The sequence below is a fragment of the Hyperolius riggenbachi genome, chromosome 4, assembly GCF_040937935.1.
Source record: "Hyperolius riggenbachi isolate aHypRig1 chromosome 4, aHypRig1.pri, whole genome shotgun sequence".
NCBI lineage: Eukaryota > Metazoa > Chordata > Amphibia > Anura > Hyperoliidae > Hyperolius > Hyperolius riggenbachi.
Window position 1 is genome coordinate 223610308 of NC_090649.1, and position 19614 is coordinate 223629921.

Below are 19614 nucleotides of genomic sequence, written 5' to 3' on the forward strand. Positions count from 1 at the left end.
TACCTTATCTGTCCGTGTGTTACGACCTAGCTTGTCAGACCTCGAGAACCGACCTTACGATTGGAGGCGGTTCCCCATCCTGTTAGTGACACTTCCTCCAGAGTGTCACTTTCAGACAATCCTTCCTACTGTCAGCCTGATTCCTCCCGTCTTGGAGGGTTCAGGTCTTCGGAAGGAATCCGTGCAGCACTCCTTACTGCACTGAGTCCTAGTCCTCTAAGTGTTACTGTTACACCCAAACACTACACTCTACTCAGGTGAACAGAGGTTAGCTGGTATATCGGATTATCGGTGATACTGCAGATCACTTATAATCTGGTATACATCTGTATTCCCCGTGATACTGCAGAACACCGGTAATCAGATCCTCTCTGTGCTTCACCGATCGTTACAATCAGTGAATCAGAGTGAAGAGTCAGGACTCAGAAGCTGATGCTGTACTCCGAGCCTTCTCTCACTGACTCAGTACTGTGGTTCTTTGAATCATTGAGCTGAAGGAACAATTAATCAGTCAGTGAATCCAGTTATGAGTCTAGTCAGGCGCTGCTGTTAGCTGCTGCTGTGTAAACTGAAACCTAAGTGGGCTGAGAGGCATTTATTCTCTCAACACTCAACAGCGCTCCTGGCTCCTCCTGCCACTCCAGGCAGGAATTTATAGCTGCCTGGTGGGTGAGACGGCTCTGGTCAGACGCCGTGCAAGGGGGTGACTGGCAGAAATTGGCTTCTTCCGCTCAAAGATTTCCTTCACGGACACCTGGCTGCTGTGGGCAGAGAAGCTGGAACCACTCAAGGGCAGAGGCGGAGTGGAGGAGGGTGGCTGCGAAGGTGCTAGGGAGAAAGTGGCTGAAGATGCTGCACCTGAAGGAGGAAGAGGAGAAGGAGGGTGGCTTTTCTTTTGTTTGCTGCTTTTGCTCAGGTGCTCTTCCCATTGCAGTTTGTGCCTTTTCTCCATGTGCCTTTGTAAGGCACTTGTCCCTACGTGAGTGTTGGCCTTTCCACGGCTCAATTTTTGGAGGCAGAGACAACAGATGGCATTGCTCCGATCTGAGGCAGACACATTAAAAAAATTTCCAAACCACTGAGCCCCCCTGGGGTGATGGCACTATGGTGGCATCAGCAGCTGACGTTGAAGGGCATGTTGGCTGGCTGTATATAGGTTGCGATACATGGTGCTGGCCACTGCCACCAGCGTTTTCGGACAATGAGCTGCCCCTGCTTCTTTCAGCAACTCATCTCCTCCTACTCCTCTGACTCCCCCTCTGAACTGTTCCCCTGTTCATCTCCTCTATTGGGATCCGTATCATTGTCATCATAATCATCCTGCCCAGCTTTGCTTGCCTCACACAATTTCAAAACTGCACCAACAGCAGGTACTTCATCACACGTTACGTCCATAGTGTCACCGCCTAACTCAGACATATGAGGTGGTGTAACTTGCTTAGCGCCTTCATCTTGTTATAACAATAATGGCTGTGAATCAGTTATTTTCCCACCAATTAACTCCTGTGAAGTGTCAAATGTAACGGATGTGGTGCTTGTAGTAGCGCTGGTGGCTGCGGAAGATAAGGTGTTCTGTGTTAAATAGTCAACCACGTCATGACAATCTTGGGAGTTTATGGGACGTGCCTTCTTCTGAGCACTGTACTTTGGTCGAGGGTCGCACAAAATCACATCAACACGATCTTGCACAGATCTGCCAGGTGGTCTTCCTCTGTCTGCCTCTACCTCTGCCTGTTTTGTTCGTTGTGTCCATATCGGGGGGGATGAAGTGAAAGGTATGCACTGACTTGACTAATACAATGTGCAGTCACACAGGTGCAGTTAACAGGTATGCACGGAGTGGTATATCCCACTGCGTGCACTCACGTAGGTAGGTGCACTGAACACAACAGGTAGGTATATGCAGTGATGGGTATTACAATGTGCACCTGTCACACACAAACAGGTAGCGGACAGGCACAGTGACACTGCGTGCGCTCAACTCACGTAGGTAGGTGGGTGCACAGTGAACAACAGGTCGGTAGGTATATGCACACAGGTAGTCACTGAATGTGCTGGGCCTGGCAGTGGCACACACACAGTATGAATTATCAAAGATGTCTATGCAACACAAGGGTCAGTGGGACACAGAAAGAAAAAAAAGATCACAAGAACATGATTAGCTCTCAAAAGAGCTGTTGTGGGGTGCTATTTTAGCAATAAGAATCAGCAAGGAGCAAGCTAACAAACCTACAAGAGCCTAACTAATCTTTCCCTATGAGAGTCTGCAGCAGCAGCTGTCCCTTCTCTATTTACTACAGGCACACGAGTGAGTATAATGGCCGGTGGTGCCTGCCTTTTATAAGGGGGGTGGGGCTCCAGGAGGGAGTGTAGCCTGATTGGCTACAATATGCCTGCTGACTGATGTAGAGGGTCAAAGTTCACACTAATGGTGCATTATGGGGGTGAACCGAACTTCCGGAAAAGTTTGCGGTTCTCCGCGATTGCAAACCACCGGAAGTTCACCGGGAACCGTTCGCCGGCGAACCGTTCGGGCCATCTCTAATGTACAGGCACCAGGAAAATCATAGTGGCCACTGCTAGCAGCGGCCTTAAAATTTTAGGAATCCGCCTGGAGTCCTGGGCCCTGTTGGTGGTGGCGGAGAAGGCAGTCAAGTGGCCTGCAGGCAGAGATGCTGCGGAGAGCAACAGTCTTCGGGCAGGCAGTCACACGGCGTGCAGGCAGAGATGCTGTGTGTGGGGACTGATTTAGTCTTCGGGCAGGCCTGACCGTGCTTTGTAGACCAGGCATCCGTGGTCCGATAGACCCTTGACCCAGCGCTGTGTGCTAGAGATGACACCACTTGCCTTTCAACATCACTTTACAGTTTGGGTATCGCCTTTGAGAAATAATTGCGGCCTAGTATCTTCCACTGTGGTGTGTGGCTTTGCTTGTGTGCTGCTTTACCTGAGGTGGTCATGCCATTGCAGTTTGTGTTTTTTTATCATGTCCCTTTGTAAGGTAGTTGTCCCTACGCGGGGGTCTTGGTCTTTCCTCGGCTCAATTTTTGGTGGCAGAGAGTAAAGATGGCATTGCTCTCATCTGAGGCAGACAAAAAAATTCCAGACCGCTGAGCCCTGGGGTGATGGCACTTTGGTGATGGCTGCCAGTGGAGTGTTAAGTGGGGTGCCAGAATCAGAGCAGGAGGAGGAAGATATGTCACGTTTCCGTGCGGAAGCTGAGGAACATGAGGTGTTCTGTGTTAAATAGTCAACTACGTCCTGACAATATTGGGGGTTGATGGCACGTGCCTTCTTCTGAACACTGTACTTTGGTCGAGGGCCGCATTAAATCACGACAGCACAACCTCGAACAGACCTGCCGGGTGGCCTGCCTTTCGCTCTGTCTCTTGCTTTGTCCATATTGGGGCGGATGAAGTGAAAGGTATGCACTGACTTGACTAATACAATGTGCAGTCACACAGGTGCAGTGAAAAGTTTGCAGTGACTGCTGGTATAGAAAACAATGTGTGGTCACACGTGCAGTGAACAGGTATGCAGTGACTGGTATATAAAACTGCGTGCTGTCACACACAGGTGCAGTGAAAGGTATACAGTGACTGGTATTACAATACAATGTGCAGCTGTCACACACACAGGTGCAGTGAAAGGTATGCATGGACTGGTATATAAAAGAGTGTGCAGCAGTCACACTAGGCACTGAATGTACTGGGCCTAGCACAGTATAGCAATTAGCAAGGGCCAGCTGCGACAGACAGGGCTGTATATGCAGTGTCAGTGGGCCCCACAAAAAAAAAAAATAAAAAAAAAAAATCACAAGAACATTAGCTCTCAAAAGAGCTGTTTTGGTGGTGCTTTTCCAGCAACAAATATCATCAAGGAGCAAGCTAACATAACTATCGCTTTCCCTATCTCTCCAATGTCTCTCCCTTCTCTCACTAATACTGCAGCACACAGAGAGAAAATGGCCGACGCTGCTGCCTTATATAAGGGGGGGGGGATGCTCCAGGAGGGAGTGCAGCCTGATTGGCTGCAATGTGTCTGCTGACTGATGTAGAGGGTCAAAGTTTAGCCCAATGATGTAGTATAGGGGCGGGTCGTACCACCATAAAGTTCGCGTGAATAAGTTCGCATCCAAACAGTTCGGGGCATCTCTAATTGTTAATAGAGTTGGGCCGAACGGTTCACCTGCGAACGGTTCCATGCGAACTTCCGTGGTTCGCGTTCACGTCCCACAGGCGAACCTTTGCGGAAGTTCGGTTCACCCCATAATGCACCATAGATGGTCAACTTTGACCCTCTACATCACAGTCAGCAGGCACAGTGTAGCCAATTAGGCTACACTAGCCCCTGGAGCCACTCCCCCCTACTAAAAGGCAGGCAGCGGCGACCATTACGGTCACTCGTGTGCCTGCATTAGTGAGAGTAGGGCGAGCTGCTGCACACTCTCTCTCATAGCGAAAGATTAGTTAGGCTTAGCTTGTCCCTGGCTGCATACCTGTTCTGTGAACCCACCACTGCATACCTGTTCTGTGAACCCACCACTGCATACCTGTTCTGTGAACCCACCACTGCATACCTGTTCTGTGAACCCGCCACTGCATACCCGTTCTGTGAACCCGCCACTGCATACCCGTTCTGTGAACCCGCCACTGCATACCCGTTTTGTGAACCCGCCACTGCATACCCGTTTTGTGAACCCGCCACTGCATACCCGTTTTGTGAACCCGCCACTGCATACCCGTTTTGTGAACCCGCCACTGCATACCCGTTTTGTGAGCCCGCCACTGCATACCTGTTTTGTGAGCCCGCCACTGCATACCCGTTTTGTGAGCCCGCCACTGCATACCTGTTCTGTGAACCCGCCACTGCATACCTGTTCTGTGAACCCGCCACTGCATACCTGTTCTGTGAACCCACCACTGCATACCTGTTCTGTGAACCCACCACTGCATACCTGTTCTGTGAACCCACCACATGCAGTGTTCAGTGAACCCGCCACTGCATACCTGTTCAGTGAACCTGCCACTGCATACCTGTACTGTTCAGTGAACCCGCCACTGCATACCTGTACTGTTCAGTGAACCCGCCACTGCATACCTGTTCTGTTCAGTGAACCCGCCACTGCATACCTGTTCTGTTCAGTGAACCCGCCACTGCATACCTGTTCTGTTCAGTGAACCCGCCACTGCATACCTGTTCTGTTCAGTGAACCCGCCACTGCATACCTGTTCTGTTCAGTGAACCCGCCACTGCATACCTGTTCTGTTCAGTGAACCCGCCACTGCATACCTGTTCTGTTCAGTGAACAGTTTGGTGTGTCAGTGTGAAGCAGTACCTTAATTACACTACCTGATTGATGTATACACATGCAAGATGTTTTAAAGCACTTTAGGCCTGTCATTTAGCATTCAATATGATTTCTGCCCTTAAAACGCTGCTTTGCGTCAAATCCAGATTTTTCCCGGGGACTTTTGGCGTGTATCCCACTCCGCCATGCCCCCCTCCAGGTGTTAGACCCCTTGAAACATCTTTTCCATCACTTTTGTGGCCAGCATAAATTTTTTTTTTACAAAGTTCGCATCCCCATTGAAGTCTATTGCGGTTCGCGAACTTTAACGTGAACCGAACCTTCCGCGGAAGTTCGCGAACCCGGTTCGCGAACCTAAAATCAGAGGTTCGGCCCAACTCTAATTGTAAAGTGATTTAAATGTCAGTAGGACGATCTTGAATAGGACCCTTCATTTTATAGGTAGCCAGTGAAGGGAGTGCAGCGACTAGTTATGTGGCAGTGACGGGTTTGGTTGGTTAACAGTCTGGCAGCAGTATTCTGTATCAGCTGTAGGCGGTACAAGTCCTTTTTTGGAAGGCCAGTGTAGAGAGCATTACAGTAGTCCAGTTGGGATGTGATGAAGGCATGGACTAAGGTTGGCAGATCATCTGCGGGTGATCAGGTGCTTGTTTTTTCCGATGTTCTTCAGGTAAAAGTAGGAGGATTTCACCACAGCAGAGATGCGAGTTCTGAAGTTTAAATCCCCATCAATTAGAACTGCAAGGCTACGCACATGCTTAAAGATGTGTAGATCCGTGCCTCCTATTCCTATGGCCTGCTTATCAAGATGTCATGGTCAACTGCATTAAAAACAATGATGGTGCACAAGCCAGCCTGGGGCCCCAGGAACTCTCACTGCCAGGGGCCCCAGAACCAGCATGCAACACCATATGTGAGCGCAGCCAAGCCCTGGATCTGCCACACCCAGGAGCTTGTCCCCAACTGCTCTGAGACTTACCAAACACACAGGAGATACTCACTTCCTAAACAGTTCTCTGCTGCTTATATAAAGCCTGCAGGCTGCTTGTAAGCCAATCAAGAAGTGCACATACACATTACACCTAGTCTGCAGTGATTAATTCAAACAGAAGCTGAGCTACTCAGCTAGTCATTGGAGAGGGTTTCAGTTGCATATAGACAATGACTAGCTGAGTAGCTCAGCTTCTGTTTGAATTAATCACTGCAGACTAGGTGTAATGTGTATGTGCACTTCTTGATTGGCTTACAAGCAGCCTGCAGGCTTTATATAAGCAGCAGAGAACTGTTTGGGAAGTGAGTATCTCCTGTGTGTTTGGTAAGTCTCAGAGCAGTTGGGGACAAGCTCCTGGGTGTGGCAGATCCAGGGCTTGGCTGCGCTCACATATGGTGTTGCATGCTGGTTCTGGGGCCCCGGGCAGTGAGAGTTCCTGGGGCCCCAGGCTGGCTTGTGCACCATTATTGTTTTTAATTGTATTGTAGATTCCCATGCAGTTTAGTTAGGAGGGGGGCAGATGAGAGGGTATATCCTGCACGCTGGTGCCCCCTGCTGGCCATATAGCCATTGTCTATATGCAACTGAAACCCTCTCCAATGACTAGCTGAGTAGCTCAGCTTCTGTTTGAATTAATCACTGCAGACTAGGTGTAATGTGTATGTGCACTTCTTGATTGGCTTACAAGCAGCCTGCAGGCTTTATATAAGCAGCAGAGAACTGTTTGGGAAGTGAGTATCTCCTGTGTGTTTGGTAAGTCATGGTCAACTGCATCAATGGCTGCAGAAAGGTCTAGCAGTATCAGGATGGAGCACTCGCCTCTGTCTCTTGCCATGAGCAGGTGATAGCAGATTTGGATGAGGGCAGTTTCAGTGCTGTGATGTTTCCTGAAGCCACTGATGCGCACTACTGACCAGAAAGCCAGTGATGCGCACTACTGACCAGAAAGTTCAACAGGACTGCCAGGCAACTGGTATGGTTTAAAAGGAAATACATATGGCATCCTCCATATGCATCTTACTCTGAATTCCTTTTAAATACTAGCAAACTGGTACCACTGGGCACTGCACATCATGATGGGAGTCAATAGGATAGGTGAGTAAAGAAGAAGTGATGGGAAAGCATGTAATAGAAATGAATAGCATCTGAGTAGGTTGACATTTAGAAAGGGAGCAATGATCGGTAAAGCAGTGAAGGACCGAACCAAAAGATAGCAGAACAGACAGAAGGACAAACAGGTGTGTAGATTAACCACTTGGCAACCTCTGCCACGCTTAGCTACTCCCCTTTAAAATTCACCTGAGTCACAGGGGCATAGATAAGCGATTCCTATTTCCCCGCTGAGCACGATCGCGCACGATCGCATGCACGTACGCATCGGGCACCCGCTGATCCATGATTGGCTGATGTGAACATGTGTTCACAAAGCCAATCAAAGTGCTTGCAAGTTTGAATGAGCACTGCCAAAGCCAATGGCAGTGCTCATTTATTCAGAATGTTTATAAACATTGCATCAGTCACTATCACTCGTGAGAGGATCTCCAATAACTAGAACAGCATTAGTGAGTGATCAGCATTAGTGAGTTTTTTTTTCCTTTTTAATTATACCCTCCAATAAGCCCATTAACCCTTGCCTCCTTGAAATGTGAAAATTGCTGAGGATTTTAGGTGAAAACCCCTGTGGTTGGTTGAGAAGGGAGAATGCACAGCAGAGGTGCTAGGAAAGATTGGTGCGTAAACATAATGGGGGAGACATTAGAAGGAATGGGGGAAAGTGTGGTGTTATAACAGGTATAGACGTGTGTGTGTACACGTGCGTGTACACGTGCGTGTACACGTGCGTGTACACGTGCGTGTACACGTGCGTGTACACGTGCGTCCACGTGCGTGTACGTGCGTGCACGTGCGTGCACGTGCGTGTACGTGCGTGTACGTGCGCATGTGTGTGTGTTTGAGATGGGAAGCAGCACAACATTTAGGGCTTGATTCACAAAGTGGTGCTAACCTAGTTAGCACGCCAAAAGACTTTGGGCATGTAAAGTAGCGTGCCAGCTAGGTTAGCACAGTTTTTAAAATGAACTTGCGTGCAAAGTATCCTTATAGGCGCATTGGGTGCGTCGTTTTCGTCGTACCGCAAAGCTTCGTGCGCGCAAAGTTTTGCATGCGATACTTTGCGGGTGAGCTCATTTTTACACACCTAAACTCACTTTAGGCGTGAAGAGGGCTTTTCACAAGCGTGCTAACAGTTAGCACCGCTTTGTGAATCAAGCCCTTAGTATTAGCAAAAAGAATTGGTATAGTATATGGTAGGAATGGTCTATGGAGGTTTATTGCAGGAGGTGGGGTAGGAAAGGTGCATAAGCAGTGAGCAGCACACAATAGGCAAGTTGGGAAAATTAACCTCCCTGGCGATTATTTCCAGATTTTAGGTTCTGAAAATGTACAGATATTTTACTTTCGCCAAGCTTAACCTTAGTCTCACTTAGAGCCCTCCATCTACTAATGCCTAACCCTAACAACTCTCCCTCACCCCCTGATAAGTGCGCTTGCACCGGAAGGCCACTCTTTGGGGGTCCCAGGGCAACAATGGGCTGGCTGAGGACAGAGGAAGCCTCTTCAGGATCCAGAGGCTTCCCCCTCCCAAGGTAGATATTGAGCTATAGTATTACAGGACCTCACAGGTTTACTTTAAGGTGTTACTTGAAGCACTGTAGTTACAAAGAAGCAGTTTCTAATTCATGGGCTAGTAGATGGAGGGAAGTTAAGTTCTTTCCTTTGAAAAGAGGTCGAAATGAACAAAAAGACTGTAAAATGTAGTTATTAAAGTCTTTTCTGCATGTTGAACAATGTTAATCTAGATTTCTGTGTATGCGGTCAACTGTGCTGTTTGTAAAGATTTTTCATTTTCAAGCAACCCTATGATGTCCATTTCAATATATGCACTGCCTAATTGCAGAATAAATGATGGTTCTCTCATATTAATATTTTAATTAATATTTTATTTAAATGATGAGTATTAGGGCATTTGTACTCATCACCCCCCCCCCCCTTCCCATACAACTATAGCCGGTATGTTGCACATTTTCTTGACCTTTTTTACTATAAATTGCTGTACAATTTGTCACAAACACCTCCCCCAGTATTTAAGGTTGCAATCATCATGTATATTGTGCTAATATAAAAGCTGGTTAGAAAATATTCTGCCATTGTAAAACAACTGCAGAGGATGCTTAGCAACTAGCAATTATTATATGACTTACGAACATAGACTTGTCACCCTTATGTTGGCACTTGTCACAAAATGTCAAACAGATGACTGCCAGCATATCCTTTCTCTGGCTTAGAAAGTAAAGCGCCAGTTATGTTTACTTATTTATTTTTAGGCTGTATGTCTGCCCTAGTACTTAGCAACCCAATAAACATACATGCCTTACCTATGGGACAACTCACAATAGGTTTACTTCGATCACTGAAGAATATCACCACAATAAATGAATTAAATGTAAAAGTTTAAGTCCTAGCATGATAGTAAATACAAAGTATAGCTTTTGAAATTGAGCTTGGCTTTGCATGAATGGTTATGTGAAGCCAGCTGCTTCTTTCTCTGGAGACAGGAGTACTATTTGTGTGCTGCATGGAACTATAATTGGAAAGCAGTGTTAACAAGAAGTTATCTGTAGGACAGGCTGGGAGAGCTGCAGCTTGAAAAGAACCGTGATAACCAAGAACTAAAGAAGATGGTTTTATTTTTCTAAGGATCTATGTATGGAATGTGGATTTAGGAAGATATAAAAGTGAAACTGTATCAAACAAGACTTTAAAGGAATCGGCTATGGTAAGGCTGACCACATTTTGTGGGAGAAACATGTAGACTATGCTATACTTTGTTGAGCCAAGCAGCTGTTACAGATCTATGAATTTTGAGCATAAAGTGTGTAGTCTTGTATTACTAACCTGTTCTGACATGACAGCTGTTCATTACCACAGGAACTCTAAAATATAAATGGTCCCTCCGGGACCCTTTAGGGTTTATAAGTTGTTCTCTTTAGGCATTGCATTGACTTGTGGGTGGGGAAAATTGTGCAGGGGGTTTAAAAAGGTGTGGTTTAATAATCTCTAATTTGTTATCTATATGTTGTTGTCACAGAGCTCATATGCTGCAGTTATCTCAATGATATATTTGCAAATGTTGCCGTATACAGATGCTATTTTGGGCGCATTACATGATTATTTACCTGGTCAGCGCAAGAGGGTGGAGCAGATATCAATGGCACAGCGTAGCAAAGCTAATTAAGTCCTACAAAAAGCAATTTCTTTTTGCATACATTGTTTTTCTCAAAGGTAACACAATGGAAATGGCTAGCAAGGAGCAAGTGGATTTTCAGGGTACCACAAATTCATTGAGCAGTAATATAAAATGGACTTATTAAAACTTGCTACATGGAGTTCATTTTCTGTAGTAGCACAAGAAACAATAAGCCATAAATATTACGCATATTTGATGTAATAAATCCATTTACTATACAGTAGAATATGTACATTCAGTCAAATCGCTGCACTAAGCTTTACCTGTCTTGGGTGCCAGTTTCTCCTGTTGTTCTACTGTATTGTCTTTGCAAACATCTGCTCACTCATGCTGAAATCTCTTAAAGTGCCCATCAATGGTGCGATTTTAGCAAATTATTTGTTATTCGATCATTCAGATCGAAAGAAAAGATCATATTTAGTAAGAATCATAGTTTTAAGGAATCTATCTTAAGCACATATCTAAGCCAGTTAAAATCATATTTATGAAAAATATGCCACGTCGATCGATCATTTAAAAAATGATCAATAATGCAATCGTTTAGGATCAAATGGACCCACTAGCTTCTCCATATTTCACTCCATGCGATCGGATTAATCTGATCGAAATATTTTTCCGCTAATAATTGTACCGTTAATGGGTACCATTAGTGAGGCTGTATTGTGGTGCTATCAGATTTTGGGGTGCATTTACAAAGGTGCAGTAAGATTTGCCAGTACTTACACCAGTTTACATACTGTACATCACGTAAATTAGCACAAGTCGTGTTACCCAGGTAATATGCATGTTGCTAGTGCTGCATAAAGAGTGCTACGCAGCTGGCATAAGTAATAAAATTGCTGTGTGCTGCCTGCAGTTACGTGAACGTAACAGGTTGTCCTCTGAGGTCTCTTCTAAAAATATTGTTGGTTTATCCTTGCATCATAGTTCATAATTGATGGTTTTAGGAGTGCATTCTATCAGTATTCAGCAGGATTGAGATGGAATTTTCTCTAAAGTTATTGTCACTTAGAAATTCACATTTTCATTCTTTGCTAAATACAATTTGTGAAAATTAGAACTTCTTCAAAAATGTATTTTGATGTCCATTGTTTTCAAGGGTTATGGTTGATTCACTAACAAAATTGTATGCACAGCAACCATGCAAGTAATTACACTGAGTTTTGCACATCGCACACAAATGCACACAATGTATTTCAGCCTGCTCTAATGTATGCATTATTTCATGTATTATGCAGAGTAACATTTTGAGTTTTCCAAGTTAAGTTGAAGTGTAGGCTGACAGTTAATGTATATGTAGGTATAACTCATGTTATTTTGACATAACTTTACACATGTAAAACAATAATGCTAAACAATTACACAATCAATGTGAAAAAATAAATAAATCCATACTTAAGGCCCATATACACAGTGAATCGGCATCAAACAATCAGAAATGGCCAAATAAGATAGTGAAATAGTGTCTGGCAAATTCTTGCAGGATTGTAACTAAACCATTCGAAATAGACACGACTGGGCCAGTTTTAACCTTCAATTATCTACAATATTTGGAAAATTATTACCATCTTAAGGTCTGTCAAAAACACAGTATTCACCTATCGGTATGCACACATAATTTATGACTGCAGATGAATGGCTTTACCCATTGCCAATCAGTGCTCACTTATCTAGCACAGTAGTACATTTTTTACATAGTTTTCTGTCACAGTCAATCATGCATGCAAGTGTGGTGCATTTAACACTGTTATGGGATACAGCCATAGGGCATTCTAAATGGTGTACACCACTCCACCTTCCATGATTTCAGCGGATTATTTGTGGTAATTGATAAATATATGTACTAGGGATAGGCGAGAATTCTATGGCAGTCTGGCAGCAATTTCTTGAACTTCTAACAACTTTGAAAATATTTGCAGCTGCAAATTATTTTTGATAATGGGCTTATAGCAAAGCCCCTATACATGTTAGGCCCACCAAATTTATTAGGTATTTCTAGAATAATGGCAACAAAGAAAAAAAATGAAAAAACCTTGCGATTTTTCAGAAAAGTCGCAGTTAAAGTGACAGGAGGCAAATAGCAATTTTGCATGAAGCACAGCATACATAAGGCAACAGAAATATGTCATGGCAGCAGGATCTGATATTGAAAGACTGACACTACACATCAGTTCAGCTCACTAGCAGCAGTCTCTGCTATGGAAAGAGCAGGAGAGAGGAGACTGCATTGCTAGCTGGCATGAACTGGATGACATCTGGAATGAATGCCGTGACATTAGGCCCAAGGATGGAGGACATGAGACGAGCATGGGTCAGCAAGAGCAGTGTGTGGCCTCTTGTCAGCTGTTCCCAGGGAGACCACATTGCTAGCTGGCCTGGTAGCATGAGCTGCCTGGCTGGGTGTGCTGACTTTAGCAGTTGATAGCAAAGCTACCCTACATAATATTGTCCCCAAAATTGCCATGTTAAGGGGAATAGTGGGAACAAGTCAAAAAGTGTTTTACTCATTTTTCTGAGTTAATTTTTTTCTCGTTTCCACTATTCCACTTAATATTCGTTGCCATTTTGGTGACAATAGCATGTATGGTTCGCTGTTATATTCTATGGGCTTCACTAATAAACGCTAAAGTCATCACAACATTATGCAAAATTATGAATAGATTACACAAAATTACTTTCCAAATTGTAATTATGTATGGCCATAACTGCAAAAATATATGCAAAATTTTACATAATCCTAATTGGCATATTATATTCATCACTAAGTGCCACCAAGAAGTGTATTGAACATACAAGTAGCATAGATAGATAACAGAGACAGGCTATCACAGAAAAAATGCAAGATTAAATGAAAAACCCCTCCCTTTATATCTGTCTGTGGTGGGATCTGTTCTCATTGGCTGCTGGGGCCGGAGCAGTGCTTTTCAGCACTGCTAGATTTGGGTGCAGCTGGCGCCACCATAGGCTATAATAGGAATCACATCACACAGCACTGAGTAACGTTGGCTCCGTCAGAAGACGGAGCCAAAGTTGCTTGAAAAACACCATAATTTGGCCTCCAGCAATCGCTGGAAGCCGAATTATATCATTCCCCACTATCCTTTGCGGCCTGGAGGGGGAATAGTAATTAACACGGCCCAGACTTGTGCAGAAGCAGGATCAACCATATACTGGCTGTATCCTGTGCTCAAGTCTACCGCCGCCATTTTCAAATGTATGCGCTGGGGCTGCTTGTGCATCCTAGGAGCAAGTTATTTGCTCAGCAGATGCCCATTCTGCACTTCACTCAAATTGTGGTGCTGCCCCAAGGTTTGCCCACAATTGATCAGTGAAAAAGTGACCACATGGCATATCATTATCACTGGGACTTTCTAGTGGAAGACTTCAGTAGGTGAAAAAGGCCCAAATGGTCACAAGACTGACCTTACGATTCCTATTGAGGCGCTTGATCCAGAAAGAGATCAACTACTGTGTTTCTCCTATCTGATTGCCTGATGAAGCGGGAGTTTTGCCCGTGAAACGCGTTGCATTTTTGGAGAATCCCCAATAAATTTTACTGTTATTTATTAACGGCTTATTGGCTAGTCTATTTTTACCTGAGTGGTGTATCCACCTGCACCCCTCCTTTTAAGCGGGTTTTAATCATTTTATACTTGTTGGCGCCTCTGTCACCCTTGCTTTATCACTTACGATTCTTGTTCACTCTTCCGTAATAGGACCATCCACTTCATCCAGTGGTGTTTTGCTGTATATGGATGCTAGTTCAGTTAACCATCCAGTTATCAGGCTACTTCATTATCTGCAGAATATTCCAACTTTTCATTACATGCTCATCCACACTGTATGGCAAGCTTTTGGTACAGCTGATCCAACAGGTAGCATTCCTGCACAGGAAGTTGCCCACAATTAGATGAAGTAATAGGAAGTAGATGTTTACTAAAGTAAATTGACATTCTGTTAAAAGGACTTCAAGTGACAAGTTTAAAATAACACTTTCTTAAAACCGTTGGTGCTGGCCAGGGCCGGGCCGAGGCATAGGCTGGAGAGGCTCCGGCCTCAGGGCGCAGTGTAGGGAGGGGCGCAGAATTCATTCAGCTGTCATTCCTAATTGTGTTTGAAGCAGAGAGAAATATGAAAAGGGGATACATGGCAGTGACTGCAAGTCAGATAACTAGAGATTAAGGTGTTGGGGAGGTTGTGGGCCCTTGGGGGCCTCTTAGTCTAATAGCAATCAGTGTGTGACAGCTGGGGTGGGAGGGATGGAGGGGCGCATTTTGGTGTCTCAGCCTTGGGTGCTGGAGGACCTTGTCCCGGCTCTGGTGCTGGCTAAATGGTTTCTTTTTCTGCACCATGGTTTTCCACATAAGCATATTAATGCTGTGCATGACGACAAGAGGATTAATACACTAAAGCAAGATTCCCCATACCACATCATATTTATTCTGAACACAGCTCACTGTACTGACTGATTGTAGTGCACTTGGAGAGATTCTATATTTTATATGAAGCACTTGGGATTGACTCATTCCAACCAATCTGTTCAGCGGTCTACAATCAAGGTGAAAAGAATGAGCTAATCTGCATGTGGAGCCATACTGAATACTGAGGAATACAGCTATATGTGGCCTGGGGTGCAAAAATTGGTGATATGGAGGTGATTAATGTATCCCTGGAAATGGAAAATGTGTAGATTTACACCACTCCCAAAGACATACGAGTGGCCAAGGCTCAACACATGTTCAGTTTCGCTTATTGGCTCATTACTACAGATAACAGTACAGACAGGCAATGTTTAAGGCCACTGCCCTTTTTCAAGAGCTTAGCCCAGGCATGGGCAAACTCGGCCCTCCAGCTGTTACGGAACTACAAGTCCCACAATGCATTTGCCTTTATGAGTCATGTCTGTGGCTGTCAGACTCCTGCAATGCATTGTGGGACTTGTAGTTCCTTAACAGCTGGAGGGCCAAGTTTGCCCATGCCTGGCTTAGCCTATTGAAGTTACAGTTACTTGTAAATCTTTTCAATGAACAAACACAAGGTCATTAAAGGTCATTAAATAAAATATACTACCACAGTCAAATCACAGATTGGGAATCATAATGATGGTAAAACTACCATGTGCAGAGAGTGCACAACTATTTTACTGGTACTTCTGACATCTGAAATTAGCGTGGCCAAAGTTACCTAGGTTACATGTACCGTACTAAGATACCGTACTCAGGGCAACCATGCAATGCATGATACCTACAAGTACCACCAGTAAAATGGCATTCTCTGCACACATTAGTCTTAACATTAAGTAAATACACACCCTATGATTCAAAATCTGTGATTTTTCCACAGGTGACTTGGCTCCCTGCGCACAGCAATTTTACTGCTGCATAGTTAATATGCCGCATAGATACCAATCAGCGGTGGGTCACCTTGGCACCTCTATTTAGCCCTTAGTGTTGGCAATTTAAAAATGGGAAGGTGCCCATCGAGGGGGACAGGAAATTAGTCCATGTAGATAAAGCTGTAGCGCTGTGTGGACCATCACTGACAATCACTTCAGACTTCTCACTTAAACAATTTAATGTTTAAAGAGAGGACCTCTTCATTGGTTACATCCACCTGCAGTGTGCACTTAATGTGCAGGGATATAACCGGTAGAAGGAAAGCCTCCTCAGTGGTGCCTGGTATGCTTGTAATTATTAATAAAATGCACAAATGCACAAATACACAATGAAGGATTCACTTACATAAAGAGGGTCCCAACCCACTTAGGACCCTCCCTGGCAAGTGTCACCTTCCCACTCCCCTGGTGCTATCCCCATTGACACAGCAACTTTGGATCACTGTTTGCTCTCCAAGAAATTTGGCCAGACCCCTTAGGCTCCTCCCCATTTCACCCCTAATTAAACAATCTTAGTGATTTGCCTTTGATTAAAACAAATTTTGGCGGCTTCTTACAAATGCTCGACAACTGTGGGTCCACCTCAACTGAGGATTTACACAATGGTATTCCAAATATGGTTCTCACGAGTCTGTTCTGAGAAAATTAAAGTCTCTAGCTGAGAGGGCAGATTGGAAATAAGAATTATATAGTTTGATTTTGCAGCAACATTTGGTATAAGAGAGCACCCGGGGAAAGGGGCAGTAGTGTGCTGTACCAGGGGTCTGTATCTGTAAAGTCCAAAGAGAACGCTGGCATCAAAGCTGAATTAAATTCCTAAGCTTAAAATAGCAACCGCTAAATATAATGACCACAGCCCACTGTTTAAAGCAAGCAGTCCTTTCTCATGCTGTTTAAGCCAGAAGTACAACAGACTGGTGGGCCCAGAATCGACAGTGAATTTGGCAATTTGATGAACTGAAAATCCAATGCAGTTTTTTATTTTGCCCCTAGCAATACAAATAAAAGTAGTTCAATGAAAGGGTTACGAATAGGTAAGACCCAAGAGAAGTATTCTCTTTATGCTGATGACCCCCTCCTGTATTTGGAGGCCCCTCCCCTGTCAATGTCCGTTATGTGTCGTCAATGCTTTTGGCCGCTTTTTGGGCCTTAGGATAAATTGTGCAAAGTCTTTGGTTCTTCCCTTAAACCCAGTTTAACCTCCAAGTGATCAATGCTAGCCGACTTGGGTTTCTGAATTCAAGTAACTTTGTATCTGTTTCACTACAAACTTACTAGTCTTCCATAGGCTCAATGTGACTCCAGCAATGAAGGTTCTCAGGGATAAGTGCAGTGCATGGCAAGTACTAACCTTTAATTTTGCTAGGCAAAGCCAATGCAATGAAAATGAACTTACTACTCAAATTTTCATACTTTTTTAGTAACACACCAAGCCTTATCCCCGCCAAGATTTTCAAGGAAATAGTCTTGAGATGCCTATAGAATTCTAGGGCCCCAGGGATTGTTACAGACTCTCCAACTACTTAAAGAATCAGGGGGTATCAGTCTTCCAGAATTTAAGTATTACTTTTGGTGGCAGTCCTAGTAAGTGCCCATAGGTGGTTGGCCTGATAACCCCTCCAGCACTATCCAAACAGCCATATGGTCGCCTGGCTGATGTAGCTGAATGACAGAACAGTGACTGTCCAGCTGATCAAATTTGGTCTGACCACAATGAAGCAACGACCTTATCTTTTGTGTGCCCCCCGAGACACTCATCTAGGCGCCGGTCATTGCTTCATTGCTTCAAAAGTGACTGTCCAGCTGATGAAATTTGGTCTGACCACAATGAAGCAACGACCTTATCTTTTGTGTGCTCCCCGAGACACTCATCTAGGCGCCGGTCATTGCTTCATTGGCTAGGCTTCCATTCAGAGGCAGCTTCTAAAATTACCTATCCCATGAAGACAGTCATTGCAGTTTGGCAAGTCATTAGGAGATTTTAGAGTAAGCCAGGTCAGTACTCCCCGTTTCTTTGCTTATGGAATAATAGTTACCTCCCAGACCCATCCACCTGGGCAGGTAGAGGTATATACAGACTGATAGAGTTGGGCCGAACCTCTGATTTTAGGTTCGCGAACTTCCTCGGAAGGTTCGGTTCGCGTTAAAGTTCGCGAACCGCAATAGACTTCAATGGGGATGCGAACTTTGAAAAAAAAAAAAATTATGCTGGCCACAAAAGTGATGGAAGAGATGTTTCAAGGGGTCTAACACCTGGAGGGGGGCATGGCGGAGTGGGATACAAGCCAAAAGTCCCCGGGAAAAATCTGGATTTGACGCAAAGCAGCGTTTTAAGGGCAGAAATCACATTGAATGCTAAATGACAGGCCTAAAGTGCTTTAAAACATCTTGCATGTGTATACATCAATCAGGTACTGTAATTAAGGTACTGCTTCACACTGACACACCAAACTCACCGTGTAACGCACCGCAAACAGCTGTTTGTGTAGTGACGGCCGTGCTGGACTGGTGCGCACCATGGCGAGAGTGCAGGTTTTGGTGGCTTTACAGCCCATATGGTCGCCTGGCTGATGTAGCTGAAAGACAGAAAAGTGACTGTCTAGCTGATGAAATTTGGTCTGACCACAATGAAGCAACGACCTTATCTTTTGTGTGCCTCTCGAGACACTCATCTAGGCGCCGGTCATTGCTTCATTGTGATACGCAAGCCCCTTCACCACGGTAAGGTAATGATCACGAAGGGGAATGGGCGCATGTACATGCTTTTTCTTTTGTTGTTGCAGCTGGTATACAGTGGCGGGTTCACTGAACAGGTATACAGTGGCAGGTTCACTGAACAGAACAGGTATGCAGTGGTGGGTTCACTGAACAGGTATGCAGTGGTGGGTTCACTGAACAGGTATGCAGTGGTGGGTTCACTGAACAGGTATGCAGTGGTGGGTTCACTGAACAGGTATGCAGTGGTGGGTTCACTGAACAGGTATGCAGTGGTGGGTTCACTGAACAGGTATGCAGTGGTGGGTTCACTGAACAGGTATGCAGTGGTGGGTTCACTGAACAGGTATGCAGTGGTGGGTTCACTGAACAGGTATGCAGTGGTGGGTTCACTGAACAGGTATGCAGTGGTGGGTTCACTGAACAGGTATGCAGTGGTGGGTTCACTGAACAGGTATGCAGTGGTGGGTTCACTGAACAGGTATGCAGTGGTGGGTTCACTGAACAGGTATGCAGTGGTGGGTTCACTGAACAGGTATGCAGTGGCAGGTTCACTGAACAGAACAGGTATGGTGGGCTCACTAAACAGAACAGGTATGCAGCCAGGAAGGAACAAGCTAAGCCTAACTAATCTTTCCCTATGAGAGACAGTCTGCAGCAGCTCGCCCTACTCTCACTAATGCAGGCACACGAGTGAGCGTAATGGCCGCCGCTGCCTGCCTTTTATTAGGGGGGGGAGGGGCTCCAGGGGCTAGTGTAGCCTAATTGGCTACACTGGGCCTGCTGACTGTGATGTAGAGGGTCAAAGTTGACCCTCATGGTGCATTATGGGGCGAACCGAACTTCCGCAAAACTTCGCCTGCAGGACACGAACGCAAACCACTGAAGTTCGCATG

At 45.1% G+C, this 19614-nt stretch overlaps 1 protein-coding gene and 1 long non-coding RNA gene across 3 annotated transcripts in view; one reads left to right on the forward strand and one right to left on the reverse strand.

Moving 5' to 3' along the window:
• Nucleotides 1-14439, reverse strand: part of LOC137571779 (uncharacterized) — a 337165-nt gene extending 322726 nt beyond the window's left edge. Inside the window, exon 1 of the long non-coding RNA XR_011031433.1 lies at nucleotides 14299-14439. This is a non-coding gene — a long non-coding RNA (uncharacterized lncRNA). The remainder of the gene's footprint in view (nucleotides 1-14298) is intronic.
• The window catches only part of MLIP (muscular LMNA interacting protein), a 446927-nt gene continuing 437077 nt past the window's right edge, over nucleotides 9765-19614 (forward strand). Inside the window, exon 1 of one of the 2 annotated variants that reach the window (XM_068281387.1) lies at nucleotides 9765-10137. In XM_068281387.1, the coding sequence (XP_068137488.1) occupies nucleotides 10135-10137 (3 nt within the window). In that variant the 5' untranslated portion in view covers nucleotides 9765-10134. The remainder of the gene's footprint in view (nucleotides 10138-19614) is intronic. The other variant, XM_068281389.1, reaches the window with a different exon arrangement.